An 18,246-nucleotide genomic window follows, 5' to 3' on the forward strand; every position below is an offset into this window, starting at 1 on the left:
TAGAGTGTTGCTTACAAGTGCCAAGTGAAGCCTTGCAGTGTCAAAATAAAAATGTGCTCAGTGTAAAACAAATGTCTAGAAATGTTTAACATAGCAAACCTCTACAACTTCATAGGAATAATAATTTTAAAAATATTAATGGTAATTGAGTGGTGCTGGCTGGTAGTGATTCTGAGGAGTTTTCCATAAAGCATACATGGCTGTCTGCATTTCTGCAGTCATATGCAGATTCCTAGGTGGATGAAAATGATACCACGCCAAGTTCCAAGGTTGCCACTCATCCCTTTCAGAAGCCCAAGAAAGCACAGCTAGCCAGAGGAAGAATTTTATGCAAGCATCTTCTAAATGATATGGGCATGATAATGAATGCTGTGTAGCAGACTTTCTCAACCTGTACATAGTGCAAACTGCTGCTTAATAATATTATCTGAAAGTTCTACCCTATTTGCTGTTAACTAATAACTATAGCAACTGCTCACTTGGAGCAGTATTATTAGAAAGTCATTTCTGTTGACTCTGGAAATGATGATCTAATACCATACATCAAGCAGGATACTTTGCTGACACTGACTTAATGTTAGAAACCTATGGTGTCAGTTTGACCTTCTTGAAAGAGGAGACTTTTGACATCAGGCAGCTGTACCATTAATCTGGGTCTAGAAGCTGCAGACAGAAGGAAATTGGCAATGCAGTTTGAATTTCTGTGCAGCTAAGACAATCCCTGATCCCTTTTTGCCCTGGTATAGGTTGTGGTTTTTGGATGGGCACTGATTAAGCATGAAAGGTTGCTAAAACCTTTTTCTTTTTACCGTAAGTGATGATGGTGGGACAAAGATGTGATTAGCTTCTGTGAGGGTACCTCAAGTCTGCTGGAGTCTGTTCTAGGTCTTAATGTTGCGAAGCTGTATTTATAAAGTCACTGTGAGTATTTGTGTGAGTCTCTTATTTGCTGCTTCCCTCTGAAACATCTGCGTTTTCACTAACATCACTTCTGGCACCAAGGAGCTGATGTTCTTCCCTCATTCATTGCCTCAGGGACCCATTCTAGTGTGAACAAGTCCCTAGTCAGCAATGCTCTTTTTTCCTACTGTGAAGCATGAGCCTGAAGGGAGGTACAGTTTCTCTGGCAATTTCATACTGTGGAAGAAATACAAAAATAAAGGCCCCACTTGCATTTTACAAATATAGCACAGTTACAGATTGCAGCACAGTTTTGTAGATGCCTTTGCCAAAGTCTGTAATAGCACCATTAATGTGTAATTGGTGTTCTAAGTGTTCCAGGCTAATATTTGAAGAGTAATGGTTTTTTTTAAAAAAAACAACAACAACCACCTTGCTGCCCTTGTTTTGATTGCTGAGGAATCATCCACACTACTCTGCTACTTTGTAAAATTCAGACCTAACTGCTTCAAAAACGTGCTGTGATTCTTCATACCTTCCCTGAATTATTTACAGCTTCATGGTACCGAACAGCTACATTAACAGCACCTCTGACTACATGATACTGGTATTTTAATAATTCATTGCTTACTACAGCTGAATCCCTGTAGACTAGAATATGTAGATGCTTGGTTTATAACAGCAGTAAAAGACAAACCACTTTCCCTGCTGAGACCAGCGTTAGTGTATTTTTCCTGTTGATAGTCTCATAGTATGTATAGTATTGAAAAACTGAAGAGAAGACAGTTTTAATGGGCTTTATCCATAAAATTTCATGCTAGTATCCTATCTTCTTCTTCCCCCCTCCAGTCTCTTGTTTATTTCAGGAGTCCCTCCTGAACAATGTTTGATAGGAGGGTATTGGATGATTCTCATCCCAGCAGCAACCCATCCCATATTGTCCACGAGAGCCCTCTATACTCTACCTCCTACAGAGGCTTTTTAGAAGACAAATGAGAAAACGGGAAAGTTTACTGATGTGAATTTCCTTATGTTTACTTACTTACCTTAGGATTCAGGCTCTATATTGGAATGCTAGACATTAGAATCCAGCTAGGCTGGATCTAAGCATTTCCAGAACCTTAAAGATACTATATTACCTTTTTGTATGTAAAGCAGGGTAGATAAAAACCAATGATTAAAAAAATTCAGATTTTTAAAATTGGAATTTTTAAAAATTGGATTTTTAAAATAAAATGCTTTTGGAGGAAAAATCTTTATAAAGATATTTTTCTATTTAAGTTACATTATAGTCCAAAAGCTATTCATCAGGAAATAAGTGTTAGTTTTAAGTTTTTCATGTGTGCTAAAACTCAGTCTCTTAAAAAAAATATTGTTTGATCACATCAGTTAACGAACATGGATACATATGCTATAGTGTTATTGTTTTAGTTAAATAAATTGTTTAAATTGTTATTAAGGAAATGATTATTTTTCTCCTTCCAATAAAGTACAGCAGAAACGTTGTCCAAATATAAACAGTTAACCTAGTAAACCTCACAATAATTTCATAATTATCTGTCTATGTATTACTAATAGTATAACCAAATCAAAATTTTTTGATATAACTATAAAAACTCCTGAAAATTTATTATTCCAAAAATGAAACCTTTCTGTGGTTGTAAATATTAAGATGATACCAGGAAGAATACGTCTTTGTGTAAAAAAATGATTTAAATCAAGTCTTACTGACTAGTGATTAAAATCGTGATTAAAATTGATTGGATTTAAATCAAATCCACCCTTGTGTAAAGTACTTTAATGACTTAAAAAACCTGACATGAGCAATTTTCCATTTCCATTATACAGTAACAAAAATTGTTTCACTTCTGTGGTTTGTTTTCTATACAGTTAAGCTTTGAGACAGGGGAAGGCTTTCTCTTTAGAGATTTCTTAATTGCCTTTTGTTTGTTTGTTTTGCAACTCTCCATGAAATCCCTATTGTAGACAGGTGTAACTAGATTTTATTAAGGCAGCTGTACCCTCCTATACAGGTTTAAGTTATACTTATTTTAGCAAAGATATATCTCCTTGATCTTGTAGTCAGCCCTTCAAAATCCACCAGCTAATGTCCTTGCCAAAGCAAAAACAGAAACCTACAAGATAAACAACCAGCCGTGTAGCAATGAATCTGACTTATTTGCCAGATTTGTGTCATAAAATTGTAACTGGTTGTGACCTAATGACAAAACAGATTGCTTGATTAAGGACACTAGAACAGCCTGCTGGATCAGAAAAATGGCCCAACTGGCATCCTAGTGTCAGAGTGTCCAACCGGATGCCCCAAAGTAACAACTCTCTCCTCACTTGCGATTCCCAGCACCTGACATTCAGAAGCACTCTGCCTCTAACAGTAGAGGTAGAACAGATTCAGGTAGGTATCCGTGTTGGTCTGACACAGTCGAAGCAAATACAAAAATTGTCCAGTAGCACCTTAGAGACCAACTAAGTTTGTTCTGGGTACAGTGGTACCTCAGGTTAAGTACTTAATTCGTTCCGGAGGTCCGTACTTAACCTGTAACTGTTCTTAACCTGAAGCACCACTTTAGCTAATGGGGCCTCCTGCTGCTGCCGTGCCGCCGGAGCACGATTTCTGTTCTCATCCTGAAGCAAAGTTCTTAACCTGAAGCACTATTTCTGGATAAAAAAATTCCTTCCAGTAGCACCTTAAAGACCAACTAAGTTAGTTCTTGGTATGAGCTTTCGTGTGCATGCACACTTCTTCAGATACTGATTCTTCAGATACGTATCTGAAGAAGTGTGCATGCACACGAAAGCTCATACCAAGAACTAACTTAGTTGGTCTTTAAGGTGCTACTGGAAGGAATTTTTTATTTTTATTTTTATTTTGACTATGGCAGACCAACACGGCTACCTATCTGTAAATGGAACCATGGAAGGCACTATTTCTGGGTTAGCAGAGTCTGTAACCTGAAGCTTATGTAACCTGAGGTACCACTGTATAAGCTTTCCTGTGCATAAACACTTCTTCAGATACCTTCTTCAGATACCCAGTAGAGGTAGAACAGTTAAGCAGCAAAACTCGAGTTAGCTTTTTGTTTCCATTTAAGGTTATTATGAATTTCTTACTTGCCTTAGCATGTCTTTTGTATGCTCTGACATGTTTGGAAAGGGGAGGGGGGAAACCATCTGCTTGAATATGATTATCACTTTGTTCCTAGCCAGTTATTGATTGCTTCATATAACAAGGTGCAGTTATTTTTGCCTAATATGCATGTTGCTTTTGCAACACAAGCAGCAGAGCTGCCTTTGGAAAACCTGTTTGCTGTTACTTCTGTCTGTTTAAAACATTACTAGCTAAATATTGCAACGTCATGATGGTGTGGCAGGTTACTGGATTACAGTAGGATTCAAAATATGAAGCTGGTCATTGCAAGATTTGGTAGAAAGAATAACAGGGCAAGTTATTTTGAGGAAATGTTGCACATATTTCATTACTAACCTGACAGTGGTGTGTGAATTGGCTCCTAATTGTCCACTGAGTTGCTTTGTAGTAAAGGTATGTATCAGACTAACTAAGCCATATTTAAGAGTAGTGAGAACTTATGACTCATGACTAACTTAAGTCCATTATTTCAATTGGTCTACTCTAAAAATGACATAATCTGACATAACTCAAAGGTTGAAAGTTCAAAGCAGCAAATGTGTATCCTCTTGAGTCTGCTCAAACCAGATTTTTTTTTTTTAAAAAAATCACAATTAATGAGAATTTATTTTTGATCTTCTGTCTCCTGTTTTGGTGTAGCACTTCCATTATAGCAATAATAATAGTGCATCTTAAAAAGAGAGGTGCTATAAAATGTAAATAGCAGGTGCTGTTATCAGCTAGCATTGGGGACAAAGCTTTTAGAAAAATCAGAGGAGCAATAGCTACTACTTCATCGATAGATAGGTATGGCTGACTAGCTGGGCCGGAACTTTCTGTTTTAATGGAGATATTGTTCAAACATGCCAGCGTCCATCAACAGTTCACTCATTCTGACAAGATAAACTGCTTGCCATCTTTGTTATCTGGACTGTTTCATAAACTTGCTTTAGGTGCCAACCCTGCTCTCTCACATACTGTGCTTGAGCTGTCAGCACAAGCAACCTGGGTCTCATCTCCTTTCTGGAAGAGAGCCAAAATGCATTAACAAGGTAAAAATAGAAGTCTGCTTTGATTATTGTATGTTTGTAGTTGTTTTAGGAGCGCCAGTTTTAGGCCCGAAGTCTCACTCTTAAGAATCAGCAGGGAAATAGTTCTTGCAATAAAAAACAGCAACTTCATCCCCCTTTGAAAGTTTAGGTTAGAACCTTCCATAAAATGCATACAATCATGCTGATGTTGACAGAATAAGTTTCTTTTTTATTCAACTTTCAGATTATTCTTATTATTATTAATTTCAGTTCTATACTGCTTTATATTTTAAAGAAAAAAAATCTCAAGAGTGGTTTGCAACACATTAAAACATCAAATAAAACATTAATGAAGAAAGTAAAATATAAAATTACATTCAGAGCAACATATTAGCAGGAAACGAAAATATCTTAAACAGCAATGTTAACAAAAAAAATCTGAAAACATTTCAAAAGAAAACATTACTTAAAGGAAGCCAGTTAGAAAATGCACATTTAAAACAAGAGAATAAACAAGAGAATTAACAAGAGAATAAAATATTATCATAATCATTGAGCATATCTGCTGCTGTTACTGCTAAACCTAACATGGCAGGTGACAGCTGAGGCTCAATGACTTGGGTCTGCACCAAGATGGTATCTGTCCTCTTCAGCAGTCTCAGCTTTTGTAGCTGGAGTCAGTCAGGGTCTTGTCCCCCTAGGCTAGGTGGGAAAAGGCCTGCAAGGCAGGGAGCAGGTCTCCCAGGACTCACACCAGTAGGTTTCCCAGATATAGTGTCACGGGGATAGTTAACATGGTGTCCACCACACATTTCCTGGACTACAATTCCCATCGTCCCTGACCATTGGCCACACTAGCAGGGTCATCACCTTGATTACATATGTATTTACCATAATATTCCATGCAGTGGCATAGCGTGGGTTGTCAGCACCCGGGGCAAGGCAAGTAATTTGCGCCCCCTAACCCGTGGATTTGCGCCCCCTAACCCTAACCCCCAGATGTTGTGCCCGGTGCGGCCGGCTCCCCCTGCACCCCCCACGCTACGCCATTGATTCCATGTTACAGTTCTGTCTTTTGTGAATATTGTAAATTCCAGGCAAATCTTGTAAATGTTCAAAAACTTATATGCATCTACCTAATCATGACACTCAGCATTTGTGACATAAAGTGAATAAAACATGTAGCATTTTTTTTTACAGTTAAAAATTCATCTTGGCGTGGTTGGCATTCATGTGTAAATGTAAACATTCACCGTATTTTTAGACACTTGCTGTAACATTCAAATAATATTGGCTACATAAGATTTAGTAGAAGGGTGTGCACGTTTTCTGAAAGCTTTCAGTTAGGTTATAAGCCTTGCTATAATGAAGTCACCGTGTCAGCGTTGAATATTTTTATTGGATATGTATGGTTCCCCACCTGTCAACTCTGGTATGGTTTGGATGTTTAAGTTCCTCTTGATTTCTTACAGATGATTCCTTGCATAAAGCTTTACCTACCTCAAAATGGTTTGCCAGAGTGGTGGTGGAATATATATAGAAAGGAGAATTCCCTGGATTCTAAGATCCAGTTTGGGGGCAAGTGTGTTTTGGTGAAAGAACCCCAGCAGAGATTTAAAATCATAAAATACGCAGCAAAATAAAGTGTGGAAATAGAGGCTGTTTGACCTTTAAAACATGCCCTTCCAAGTTCCTTCCAAAGTTTCCCACTTCATAGAATCATAGAATCATAGAGTTGGAATAGACCACAAGGGCCATCGAGTCCAATCCCCTGCCAAGCAGGAAACACCATCAGAGCACTCCTGACATATGGTTGTCAAGCCTCTGCTTAAAGACCTCCAAAGAAGGAGACTCCACCACATTCCTTGGCAGCAAATTCCACTGTCGAACAGCTCTTACTGTCAGGAAGTTCTTCCTAATGTTCCCCTAGCATAGAAAAAGACTGCACGTTTGGTAAGTTCATGTGTTACTTAGACTTAAGCATGTTGTTTGTATGAGGCTGGTAATCCTTTTTTTTTTTAAAAAAAAATGATATTTATTACTTTTTCAACATTTTCAACACAACACTACAAACAAACAAAAAAAGAGAAAAAACAATGCAAATACAATACAAAAAAGCTACATGAACTAACAAAACAAAACAAAAATCAACAAAAACAATTTAAAAACACCTCAAACATTTTCAGTATCTTATATTTCATTCACTTATTTCCAGGGACCTCCTCACACCTCCCTTTTCGTATTCCACTTCTATTAATTGTTTCAGCAATTCCTTTCCATCTTACTCTGTTTTCTATCCTATAATTATCTTAACACATTCTTGCCTTATTTTTCCTTTAATTTTCTATTAATCTATTTATACTTACTTCCTTATAACATTTCTACTAAAGCCATATAACTTCATTCCAACATTTTTCTAACATTCCTTAATTTTACAATATTTCTATAAATAGTCTTTAAACTTTTTCCAATCTTCTTCCACCGACTCTTCTTCCTGGTCTTGGATCTTGCCAGTCATTTCCGCCAATTCCATATAGTCCATCAACTTCGTCTGCCATTGTCCAACACTTCAGTGTTTTCAAGAAGCAGCCATTCTCTCAACCAGCAAAAAGCAGATGGTTCACAACGAAATTTAAAGGTCTGGCAGGGCAGGTCCACCTCCTTCTTTGGCATCCATCAATATCTTAAGTTTTACTCGAGGCTTCCTGCCCTGCCAAACAACTCTAAAAACATCCCTCTGCCACCTCCTGAAAAAATCCATCCCATCCAAAGCTTGCAATGTTTGAAACAAAAACAACATCCCCAGCAACACAGCAGCCCTCATCCCCACCACAGTAACTCGGCCCAACAGTAACAACTTCTGATTTGTCCATATTTCCAAATCCCCCTTCTCTTCAATTCAACATCCTTCACAGTTATCCTTAAACAGATTCACATTTTTGGCGGTCATACTAACCCCCAAATACCTCTCTTTCTCAACCGATGTTAGTCCTGTCGCCTCCTGAAACTCTGTCAAGCTTTCCTTTTCCAGTTCAGATAGGGCTCTGGTCCTCAAATTCATCTGTTCTTCTTTAAGTTCAATCATAACGAATGTCAGCATATGTTCATCAGTTTGTATGGATGGGACTCTCCTCTCCAGTTGAATTGCTTTAAATTCAGCAGCAAGGGTTTTTTCCCTGACTTCATCTGCAGTTTGCCGTATCAGAGTAGATTCCTGTGTCAGTTTCTGGGTGGTTTCTGAATTGGTATTCACCTTTTGTCCCAAGTTATTTAAGCTTTCTACGATTAAGTCAATTTCAATTTTTGCAGCATCCATTTTCACATTTATCACATCTGTTTTCTTGTGAATTTGTTCCAGTGAATCGTTTATTTTCAATAATGCAGCCACTAAGGCCTCTTCTGTCGACATCCCGACTGTTTTTTCCTTTCCGTTTGCCATAACACTTAAGAGATTCAAGGTCAGTTCCAAAGTCTCACACTTTATTATCCTGCAGCTGGAAATTCCCCTAGCCCAGCTCCTGTAAAGTAACCAATTTCAAAAGCTTCCACTAGGGGAAAACAGTTTCTATTTGTATCGGTCAGTATGTCCTCTTTTAAACACAGTTTCAGTAATCCAAAGTTAGTTTCAATTTTCAGTTACTTTCCACCTTTTTTTTGAAAACAACCGGAGACAGTAGAAACAATGTATTCTCTTGTTCAGCTACCTGTCAATGAACGTTCTAAATGCTGTCAATGGACGTTCCAAAAAACATCAATCCTGCTAGCAGTCCGTTTCCAGGGTCAGAGCAGCGGTATTTTAACTCTCTTAACTCTCCCCTACAGGCATATTCAGTCCACCACTTCCCCCCCTCTTCTCCTGTCTCCAAAAAAAGGGGGGGTTAGTTCTTTACCGATAGAAATTTAGTTTTTTACAAAAGACTTTCCAAGACTTTAGCTTGCAGCCTCCTTGCTTCAGCTTATCTACAAAAGGGGGAGGCGGACTTCCTGTATTGAACCTCCCCGTTTCGATCCCAGATTAGACGTTTAAAAATCCAATTCTTCCCAATTCAGCTCTTTAGAGTCAAATTGTCCACAGGAAAAAGTCAGTGCTCTCCGACAACAGCTATGCGGCTTCGCTCCGTGGAAGAAGCAGACGATTCGAAGCACCGCGCCACTCACCCCACATCGCTCCGGATCCCCGAAACCGGGTTTCCCTGCGAGTAGGGAAGGTGCCCGCCGAATCCCACGTTCACAGGCTTCTCCCGCCTGTGATTTTTACAGGTCTCCGCCTTCGCCGTGGCGGTACAGACCCAAATTCCCACGGGGCAAATTCCTCCCGATCAGAGGAATTCAGCCATTGCCGGAGGCACCAACCCGGAAGTCCTTGTATGAGGCTGGTAATCCTACATAAATTATGTCTCATAGGAAAAGTACACGTCAGAAATAATTTATATATCTGATATAATCTTTTGACATGTGTGATATAAAACAAATGGCCAGCCATATGAAGTATCAAAGTACAGGCCCACAACAACTTTATCATGTAAGGAACTGCATGTTTGAATTGACTCTGGTATTGGGTTATTTTAATTTATATTTTGTTAATTAAATAAAAATGGTCTAGTGTGCCTTCAACAGTTTCTGCCCACAAATATTTAAATAATCAGTTGAGACTATTGTTCATAGTAAGTAACTTGAAGATGTAGCTTACTACTTTTGATACATAGTATCAGTCAGTTTGTCAATTCCTGCTATTTCCTAAACTTTGATTAGTCACTTTCTATTGTTGAGCCCATTCACCTCTTGTTCAAGCAATACATTCTGGAGTAATATCATAATTATAAGTAGTATTTCTGATTTATCTCAGGTTCTCCTTTAACCAGGTCTTTGACAGATTGATATTCTACAGCCTTTTAAATGTGTTTGTGGGAGGGGTTATTATTTAGGGGTTATTATTTTGTTGTTTTTGTTTTAACTATTTATTTGTGCCTTTGCATTGTATTTTTATCTTATGAACTGCCCTGTGACCTTCTAATGACAGCTCCATCAAATGTGTTTCTTTACTTAAAAATTTCTACCTGTGTTCACTTCAGTTATACTGTAATAGTATTTTATTTTATTGCTTCTTTCATCGAAGCTGATATTGAAAAATGTGAGAGATTATATCCCTATAGTCAAATCTGAAATATTTTGTTGTAAATCCTGATTCTACTGTAAGTCAGGTGACTTATTTTGCAAGTCAGGTGACTTTTTTTAAAAAACATTGTATATAATTGAGACTATATTCTTTACATTCCTCCCACACTTATGTCTTGCAGTATGTTAAAAGGTCTTAGTTAATTCAGAATTTCTAGTATGTTGACTGCTTAATAGTATTTGATAATATAATATTGCTAATTTAAACCTTTTCTAAGTAATACATGTGTTATCTTGGCAAATCTTGAGAAATTAGGCTTTTTCTCAATAGGTGTGTTTAATTATTCCCCCAAGCAAAAGATGATATATTTTGGCTTATTTTGTATTTATCTCAAAACTTTAGCAGTTGATTTGGATCTGGAATTTGTCTCAAATACATTTTACATTTAATTTCTTCAATCCATTTTAAAGCTGACATAGAGAGTGCAATAGATGCTTGTTCAAACTAATAGCAAACATTGGTTTTCTATTCAGTAATTGGTAATTTATCCAGGTGCCACCTGTCCAATTGGGATATCACAAGCAATCTGGGTTCATTTCTAAAACATCTAGAACATCTAAAACATACTAGTGGAAAACCATGTTCTATCTAAGCAGTCTATTCAGTCAGTTGTCTAAAAGAACCAAGAGTGCCATGATCCATGTTTTCAGTGTAGATTAGTTTGCCCAATTTGATATCTTTTAACCAAACTATCATACTTTTAGTCAGATTATTTAAAGCACATTCTGCCCCCTGTCCCCCTTTTAATGAGCATTTCCAGTATATTAGGACTTTGCACTACTAGTTTGAAGTACAGATTGGCATGTGGTAGTTGCTCAGGACTAGATAACTTGGATGAATTTTTGAATGAATGAATTAAAAGCGGCAAATGCAAGATGTGAAGATTCTCTGTCTCTTTGATGTAACGTTAGATTGTATGTAATCAATTTGCAAATGCAGTGGTATCTCAGGTTACAGATGCTTCAGGTTACAGACACTTCAGGTTACAGACTCCGCTAACCCAGAAATAGTACCTCGGGTTGAGAACAGAAATCGTGCGGTGGCGGCAATGGGAGGCCGCATTAGCCAAAGTGGTACCTCAGGTTAAGAACAGTTTCAGGTTAAGAATGGACCTTCGGAACGAATTAAGTTCTTAACCCGAGGTACCACTGTACCTCTAGCATCATTGAAGTTTTATAAATTTAGTTTTATACTGTCTGAACTATTTATAATCTTGCAATTTTCTTTTTCCATCCTCAGGGATTTGAGTCATTTATTATCTTCTAACTGGAGCATTGATTCATCGGGTCAAACACTACAAGAAGTGTAAGTTCTTCTAGCTATATTGTAATACGCCATGGGTTTGTTTTGGTGGTAGGCATAGTAATGTAATTTCCATCAGCAAACAGCTGAGCTGCCGTAATATTTCAGGGGGACAGAACAGGCAGAGGTTTAGGAAAGGAGAAATAGAAAAAATGGGCTAAGCAGAGAGGGATGGCCAGCCTGGTGCCCTCAGTTGTTGCTAGACTCCCAACTCCCAACTCCCATCAGCCCCAGCCAGTAGGTCCAGTGGTCAGTGCCGATGAGAGTTGTAGTCCTGACAATATCTTGAGGGCACCAGTTGCCTGTCTTTTTGACAGTAAGGTTGGCTCAGGGAACAGCCCAGAGGGAGGGTCCCAGGAAGGGAAGCTGATTAGAAGATGTAAATGTGGCATCAACTATAGAAGGTTGTCATTTGAATACTGATATTAATCGACCAGCATAATTTATGGCTGTATACCTCTAGTCATTATAAATGCTTTAGACTGAAGTTGAATAGTGTAGATTTCAACACATTACATGTATTTTTTCATAAGCAAGTTCCATTACCTTCAGTGGGTTTACTCCCAGGTCAGCATATGTAGATTTGTAGCCTGGAGTGCAGTGGTGAATTTTTTAAATCTTTAATCCTAAATGTTGTGACTTACTTCTGTGAACTTGGCAGGCTACAGTTAGTTGGGAGCGTGCACTACTTGTTGCACTTCCTTTGCTTAATTTCTGATTATTAGGATAGAAATAGTAGTGCTGTGTTGCTGGGAATTTTGTTAATTTTGACTTCAAGATTTAGCAATGATTTCGACTCCCAAATATTTGCATGCTCAAGCCTCTTCAGAAAACAGTAGAGATACTATATTTAGGAACATCAGGAGATTTTAGGTGTCAACAGCTCCTGGGATGCCCATCAGGGAAGGCAAATCTATAATCTAAATTCAAATAGTCATATTTTAATCTTCAGAATCTTTTATATGAACATCATATCTTTACTTTTCATTGATAAGGTATATCAGGGTCAGTTTTCTTCGCCCAGCCATGATGATTGAAATTCTTGGTTTTGCTAATTTAAGTAAAACAGTTATGTGCTCTGAATTGCTTAGCTTTCCAGACTTGTAATTATGTTCATAGTTGAGGAATATGCTAGCTTTGTGTTTTGCAGGTGTCAAACCAGCGTGAAAGGGTTGTGATGACATTTAAATACATACAGTGTTTAGGTTACCCTTTGTCTTTATTGACCATCTATATATTCAAAGTGCCAGTAAAGGAATCTCTCTTTCAGAAAAATGAATTACAATGAGCTAACTGACATTCCGTACTTTGGTGAATTGACTTCTAATATCACACAACTCTCGCTGTAAGTAAATATTTATGGGTTTTTAAAATCTGCAGTTGAGCATGAACAGTGCACAAACATTGACTGGTGGGAACATTGTTAAAGGAAATTGAAGCATGCACTTGAGGATTTTTAAATGTTTGATGTTTTGTTCATGTTTTTTATATATCCTGTAAGTTGCCCAGATTGGCTGGGTATGGGCAGGGTATTATTATTATTCAGTGTAAATCTATGTTTGAAGTATTGTATGTCTTTACATTACAAAACACCAGTTAATAGCAGATTATAGTGTCCATAATCTTTCTAACTTGCCCATCTGATTACTCTAACTTTTGTTACATTGTGCCCCTGGACAGTGGGCTGTTCAGTTAAGTTGTTCTGGAATCATAATTCCCAAAGAGAAATGTTCTATCCCTTGATGCTTTGCTGTAAACCCAACCTTACACTCATACTAAGAGAATGAGGTTCAGTTTTCAACTGGCTGCTTAAACCAGATTCCTACAGGCATCAAAATAACTTCTGCGTGTTGCATTAGAGACACATTGCATTAGCCTAAAATATTTTAAATTTTGCTGCTGAACTTCAGGAACGGTCTAGCACTTTTCTTTCTATTTTTAGAGTGCATAATACAATCTCAGAGATTGCCCCTGATCAGCTACAGCATTACATTTCCTTGGAGAACCTTGACCTCAGCTCTAACCTAATCTCTGAAATCAAAGCCTCTTCATTCCCACGGATGCAGCTGAAGTATCTGTAAGTAGGAGGAGGTTGCTAACCTGCTATGTTGAAAGCACATACTTTAACATCTGTATATCCATCTTCAACACCTTTCCCAAAGGATTCAAGAACTAGCATGGAATGCTGTGCAACAGAATTCTTTTCTGTTTCACCTTCACATAACTTCTCAACAGCAGAATGATTTCTGAAACAAAGTTATAAATCTGTTCTGATTACTAATGTGGTCAGGAAATGCTATAGTTTCATAATTCAAGGTCTTGTAACCGAGTCCCTCTGGATTGCAGGAACATTGCAGTTCAGTTTGTTGGAGGGGGCAAGGAGGATGAACATGATAAATGTTTATATAATTGTTCATGGTGTGGATTACTCAACTGAAATTGATTTACACTTGATCAGGGGTTGCCAATGTTTTCTGATGAGTGGGCTCATTTTGAATTTTGAGAGAGGGCACCAGTTACAAAATGGCTGCCATGGAGGCAGCATGGCATAACACAAAATGGCTGCTGCATGGAGTGTGGCATGACACAAAATTAGAGACGACCAACCTCAATAACCTCATTCTTACCCTGGGAAGTCAGCTATGTCCTTCTGGTGCTGATTATGCAGATCACACACAAACACAGATGCTATTCCTGTCTAATAACAACAGGGAACATTCCTCAGCACCAGGGAAAATATACAGTGTAGCCATACCACTCCAGTTTCATGGAAATCACTTGTAAGGCGCCTGCACATTTTGCTCCAAAACTACTTTATAGGAGGACTGGAGACTTACTTTTTTTTGTTAATGGAAGCTGAGGCATCTGCTCAGGGGCACCACTGGGTGGCATGACACCCACAGGTGCTGGGTTGGTAACTCCACACTAGATTCAAATAGACATAAAGAAGTGGAAATTAGTTCTCCCCAGGAGGCATTGATGACCACCAACTTGAATGGCCTTAAAATAGTATTAGACACATTCATGGAGAAGAGGGCTATCAGTGGCTACCTCCACAGTTGGAGGCAGCAGTGTTCCCAGATACCAGTTGCTGGAAACCAAGGGAGGGGAGAGTGCTCATCTGCTCATTGGTTTCTTACAGGAATTAAGTTGCCTACTGTGATAACAGTATGCTAGAATAGATGGGCCCTTGGCCTGATCCAGCAGCCTGCTCTTATATTCTTATGTGCATAATTGTCCTTGATTAGCTCTTGACTGTAGCCACTCAGGATCAGTGAAATAACCTACAATAAACTTTCTCCTTTTTGAAACTGGGCTTCCTCGAGGGAAGGAATAGCAGTTCCTTTGAAATTATTGTGTAGTTTGTCAAGCAGGATTCAATGATATGAAGCTATGTGTTCCTTTTGACTGTGCTTTAACAGGAATCTGAGCAACAACAGAATCACTACTCTGGAAGCAGGCTGTTTCGATAACTTAACCAGCTTCTTAATCGTTTTGAAACTAAACAGAAACAGAATAAGCATGATTCCACTGAAGACCTTCAGGTTGCCTCATGTACAGTTATTGTAAGTGATTATACCCTATAATCAGTTCTGAACCTTCATGCTGAATATGCCAAGCATTGTTAGCAACAGCACTTAGGGTGTGGGTACGGCTGTGCTTCACTCACTGGATTGGAACAGGGTCAGGAGGAGTGCTAGGTCACCAATGGTGTCCACCATGCAGGTGCAGGCGCATCTGCAGGGCTGCCACGGCTGCTGCCAACCAGAGTTGGCAGGATGGGAACAATTCATTCTGCCCCACCCTGCCAACTGGCTGGGAGGGCACTGCTACCACGCCACCCTCCTCATTTGCTACTGCTAATCGCTATCAAAAAGATGTGAGATTAAATATATCTTTGCATTTTATGTGCACATTTTTTAAAGAATGAAAGTGGGATAATCATCACTGCAGGAGGTGGGGAGGGCAAGTTCAAGCAATTCCTTCCGTTCTGTGGTCCGGATGTGTATTGCTCCTACAAAACTGCAGAGAATTGGTAGGGAAATTCATACTGATAATCAGTGAATCCATGTTGCATGATTTTGCAACTAAGTTCTTGCTCACTTGCATTTGATTTTTTTTGCAGTTGTGCTACTTCCCTTTTGAATGGCTAAATGACATCCTCATAGATCAGAATCTTAATAGTACTACTAGTGTTTTTGTGAGACAAGAAGCATAGAGCAAATAAAGATTATACTTTGATTTCAACCAACTAACATTTATAATACTATTATTTAGGGAACTTAAAAGAAACCGAATTAAAACAATAGAGAGCCTTACCTTCCAAGGCTTGGACTCCTTAAAATCATTAAAAATGCAGCGGAATGGAATTAACAAGCTAATGGATGGTGCCTTCTTTGGACTGGATAACATGGAAGAATTGTAAGTACACATTGTTATGGTCTCTTCATAAGAAGGCCTGGAGGATTGTACTTGATAATCAACAAACTTAGGACTGGATTTAACTAACTAACTGATAGCAGAAGCCCATGCAAGTACATCCACTTGCACAATGGGTCTCTTCCCCGCTCTCCTTCCTCCTCATTGTTTTAGGATGAATGTATGGGAGAGCTTCCAGAACTGGGAGGGCACAGAGAAGGAAGATCATTCTATCAGACAAGCCATCTCCTGAGCACTATGCTGAATTACTGGCATGTCTTCTGATTGAGTTGATTACTTCTCAGTTATGTTCCTTCATAGGACAAAACACATTGTTACGATGTCTTCGTAGTGTTAAAGTGATCACCACTTTTTTAACTTTAGAAGAAGCAAAGCAGAATGATAAGTGGATGCCTCTAGAGATTTGAACAGTCTCCCAGGGTTGAGTAGTTTGGACCAAGCTGGCTAACTGGTTTTGGTAGAGAGCGTAATCATCACATTTAACAGTTTGTTCCCTATTGTGTAACTTCTAGGTTTCCATAGAATGGTGGCAGGTCATGTTCTCCCAAATAATAGAATCGTAAATGGAATTGAGTTACTGAATTCATCAGCTAACTCTGTTTCTGCCTCACTAGGCCACTTCCCCCATGTCTCTTGCTTCCTAGTTAACCATTTTATTTCACTGCGCTCTCGGATTTTTACTTGTGTGTTGAGGACTATTATGAAGCTTAGTATTTGTAAATCACTCTGCATGTGTCCTCAGTAAAGTGGTAGAAAAGTATAGTGCTCACATATAACATTTGCTTTTGCTTCTACAGAGAACTGGAACAGAATAACCTGACCGACATAAACAAGGGTTGGCTGTATGGTTTGAAGGCATTACAGCAGCTCTATATCAGCCAGAATGCCATTAACAGGATCAGTCCTGATGCGTGGGAGTTCTGCCAAAGGCTTTCTGAACTGTAAGAACTATGATTTGATTCCTTGGGGCTTTTTTCTGATGTTAACTAGAGTAAAATCAGCAACAAAAATGATCTTCCTTTAGTTTCTGCAGGGAAAGTTGCTTAATTTCTCTAACAAAAAGGTCTCGTTCTTCTTAAATAGTTTCGTGATGTCATTGCACTTCTACTTTTTTATCTATTTAAAATTTTCTCTCCATTGTGTTACATTTCAGCGATCTATCTTACAACCAGCTGACCCGCCTAGATGAATCTGCTTTTGTTGGACTGAGTTTATTGGAGAGATTAAATCTGAGTGACAACAGAGTCAGTCATATCGCAGATGGTGTCTTTAAAGGACTTTCAAATCTGCAGTCTTTGTAAGTGCGTAAAACAGATAAATAAAGTAGACATTTATTATGAAGAGTATAGCTATTCACTGTGATAAGTAAAAACCCAATGAAAAGTAGCAGATTTTAAATTAAAAAATGAATGCAAATGTTAAATGTTGGTTCATTTAGCACATGCCTAAATAGTCACAGTCTTCAGAAAAGCTTATGTAAGCAGTTATAGTCTCTTAATCTTAATACAAACTTTAAATGATCCAGTTAAAACTAATCTTTTAGACTTACAATAGCATGAAAAAGAGCAGCAGTTTAATTAGTGGATTTTGTTAGAATCTAAGGAGGTGTCAGGCAGCTGACCCACAGGCTTTTTGGTTCAGGGTCGCTGGCTCTTTGGACAATGGGGTGAAAATGTTTAACAGGGCTCCAAGCATTCATGCCTAACCAGGCATGAACAGCAAACTCAGCTGGCCCACACAATAAGGGCCTGCTTTGAGTTTCTTAGGTTCTTCAAAAGAACTTGCCATGCTTCAAAGTGGGATGGAAATGTGGGAATTTTAACAGCCAGGAAAATTCTCATAAAATTGAATATATTCTATTTTTATTACTTTAACACTTCAGGGACCTAGTTCCAGGCAGAAAAGTGGGCTATAGAAGATTTTTTATGCAGTACAGTCATACCTCGGGATGAATACGCTTCAGGTTGAGCATTTTGCAGGTTGCGCTCTGCGGCGACCTGGAAGTAACGGAACGTGTAACTTCCCGGTTTCACCACTCACGCATGCGCAGACGCTCAAAATGATGTCACGCACAGAAGCGGCAAAACGCAACATGCGCAGTCGTGTGTTACGTTCGCTTCAGGATGCAAACAGGGCTCCAGAACGGATCCCGTTCGCGTCCAGAGGTACCACTGTACAAGCTTCTCTTTGCATTTGTAAGGTGTAAGTCAATGCTAGCGGACCTATTGGCTGTGTTAATACATCACTCTAAA

The 18,246-nt window shown here is 38.6% G+C and overlaps 1 protein-coding gene across 1 annotated transcript in view; it reads left to right on the forward strand.

The window, feature by feature from the left end:
- Nucleotides 1-18,246, forward strand: part of LRIG2 (leucine rich repeats and immunoglobulin like domains 2) — a 49,367-nt gene that overhangs the window by 12,935 nt on the left and 18,186 nt on the right. The window contains exons 2-8 of the mRNA XM_082227630.1: nucleotides 11,492-11,557; nucleotides 12,825-12,899; nucleotides 13,497-13,631; nucleotides 14,977-15,120; nucleotides 15,833-15,976; nucleotides 16,792-16,935; nucleotides 17,148-17,291. Coding sequence (XP_082083756.1) covers nucleotides 11,492-11,557; nucleotides 12,825-12,899; nucleotides 13,497-13,631; nucleotides 14,977-15,120; nucleotides 15,833-15,976; nucleotides 16,792-16,935; nucleotides 17,148-17,291 — 852 coding nt within the window. The remainder of the gene's footprint in view (nucleotides 1-11,491; nucleotides 11,558-12,824; nucleotides 12,900-13,496; nucleotides 13,632-14,976; nucleotides 15,121-15,832; nucleotides 15,977-16,791; nucleotides 16,936-17,147; nucleotides 17,292-18,246) is intronic.

Source organism: Podarcis vaucheri (assembly GCF_965113315.1).
Source record: "Podarcis vaucheri genome assembly, chromosome: 6".
In the NCBI taxonomy this organism is placed as follows: Eukaryota; Metazoa; Chordata; class Lepidosauria; order Squamata; family Lacertidae; genus Podarcis; species Podarcis vaucheri.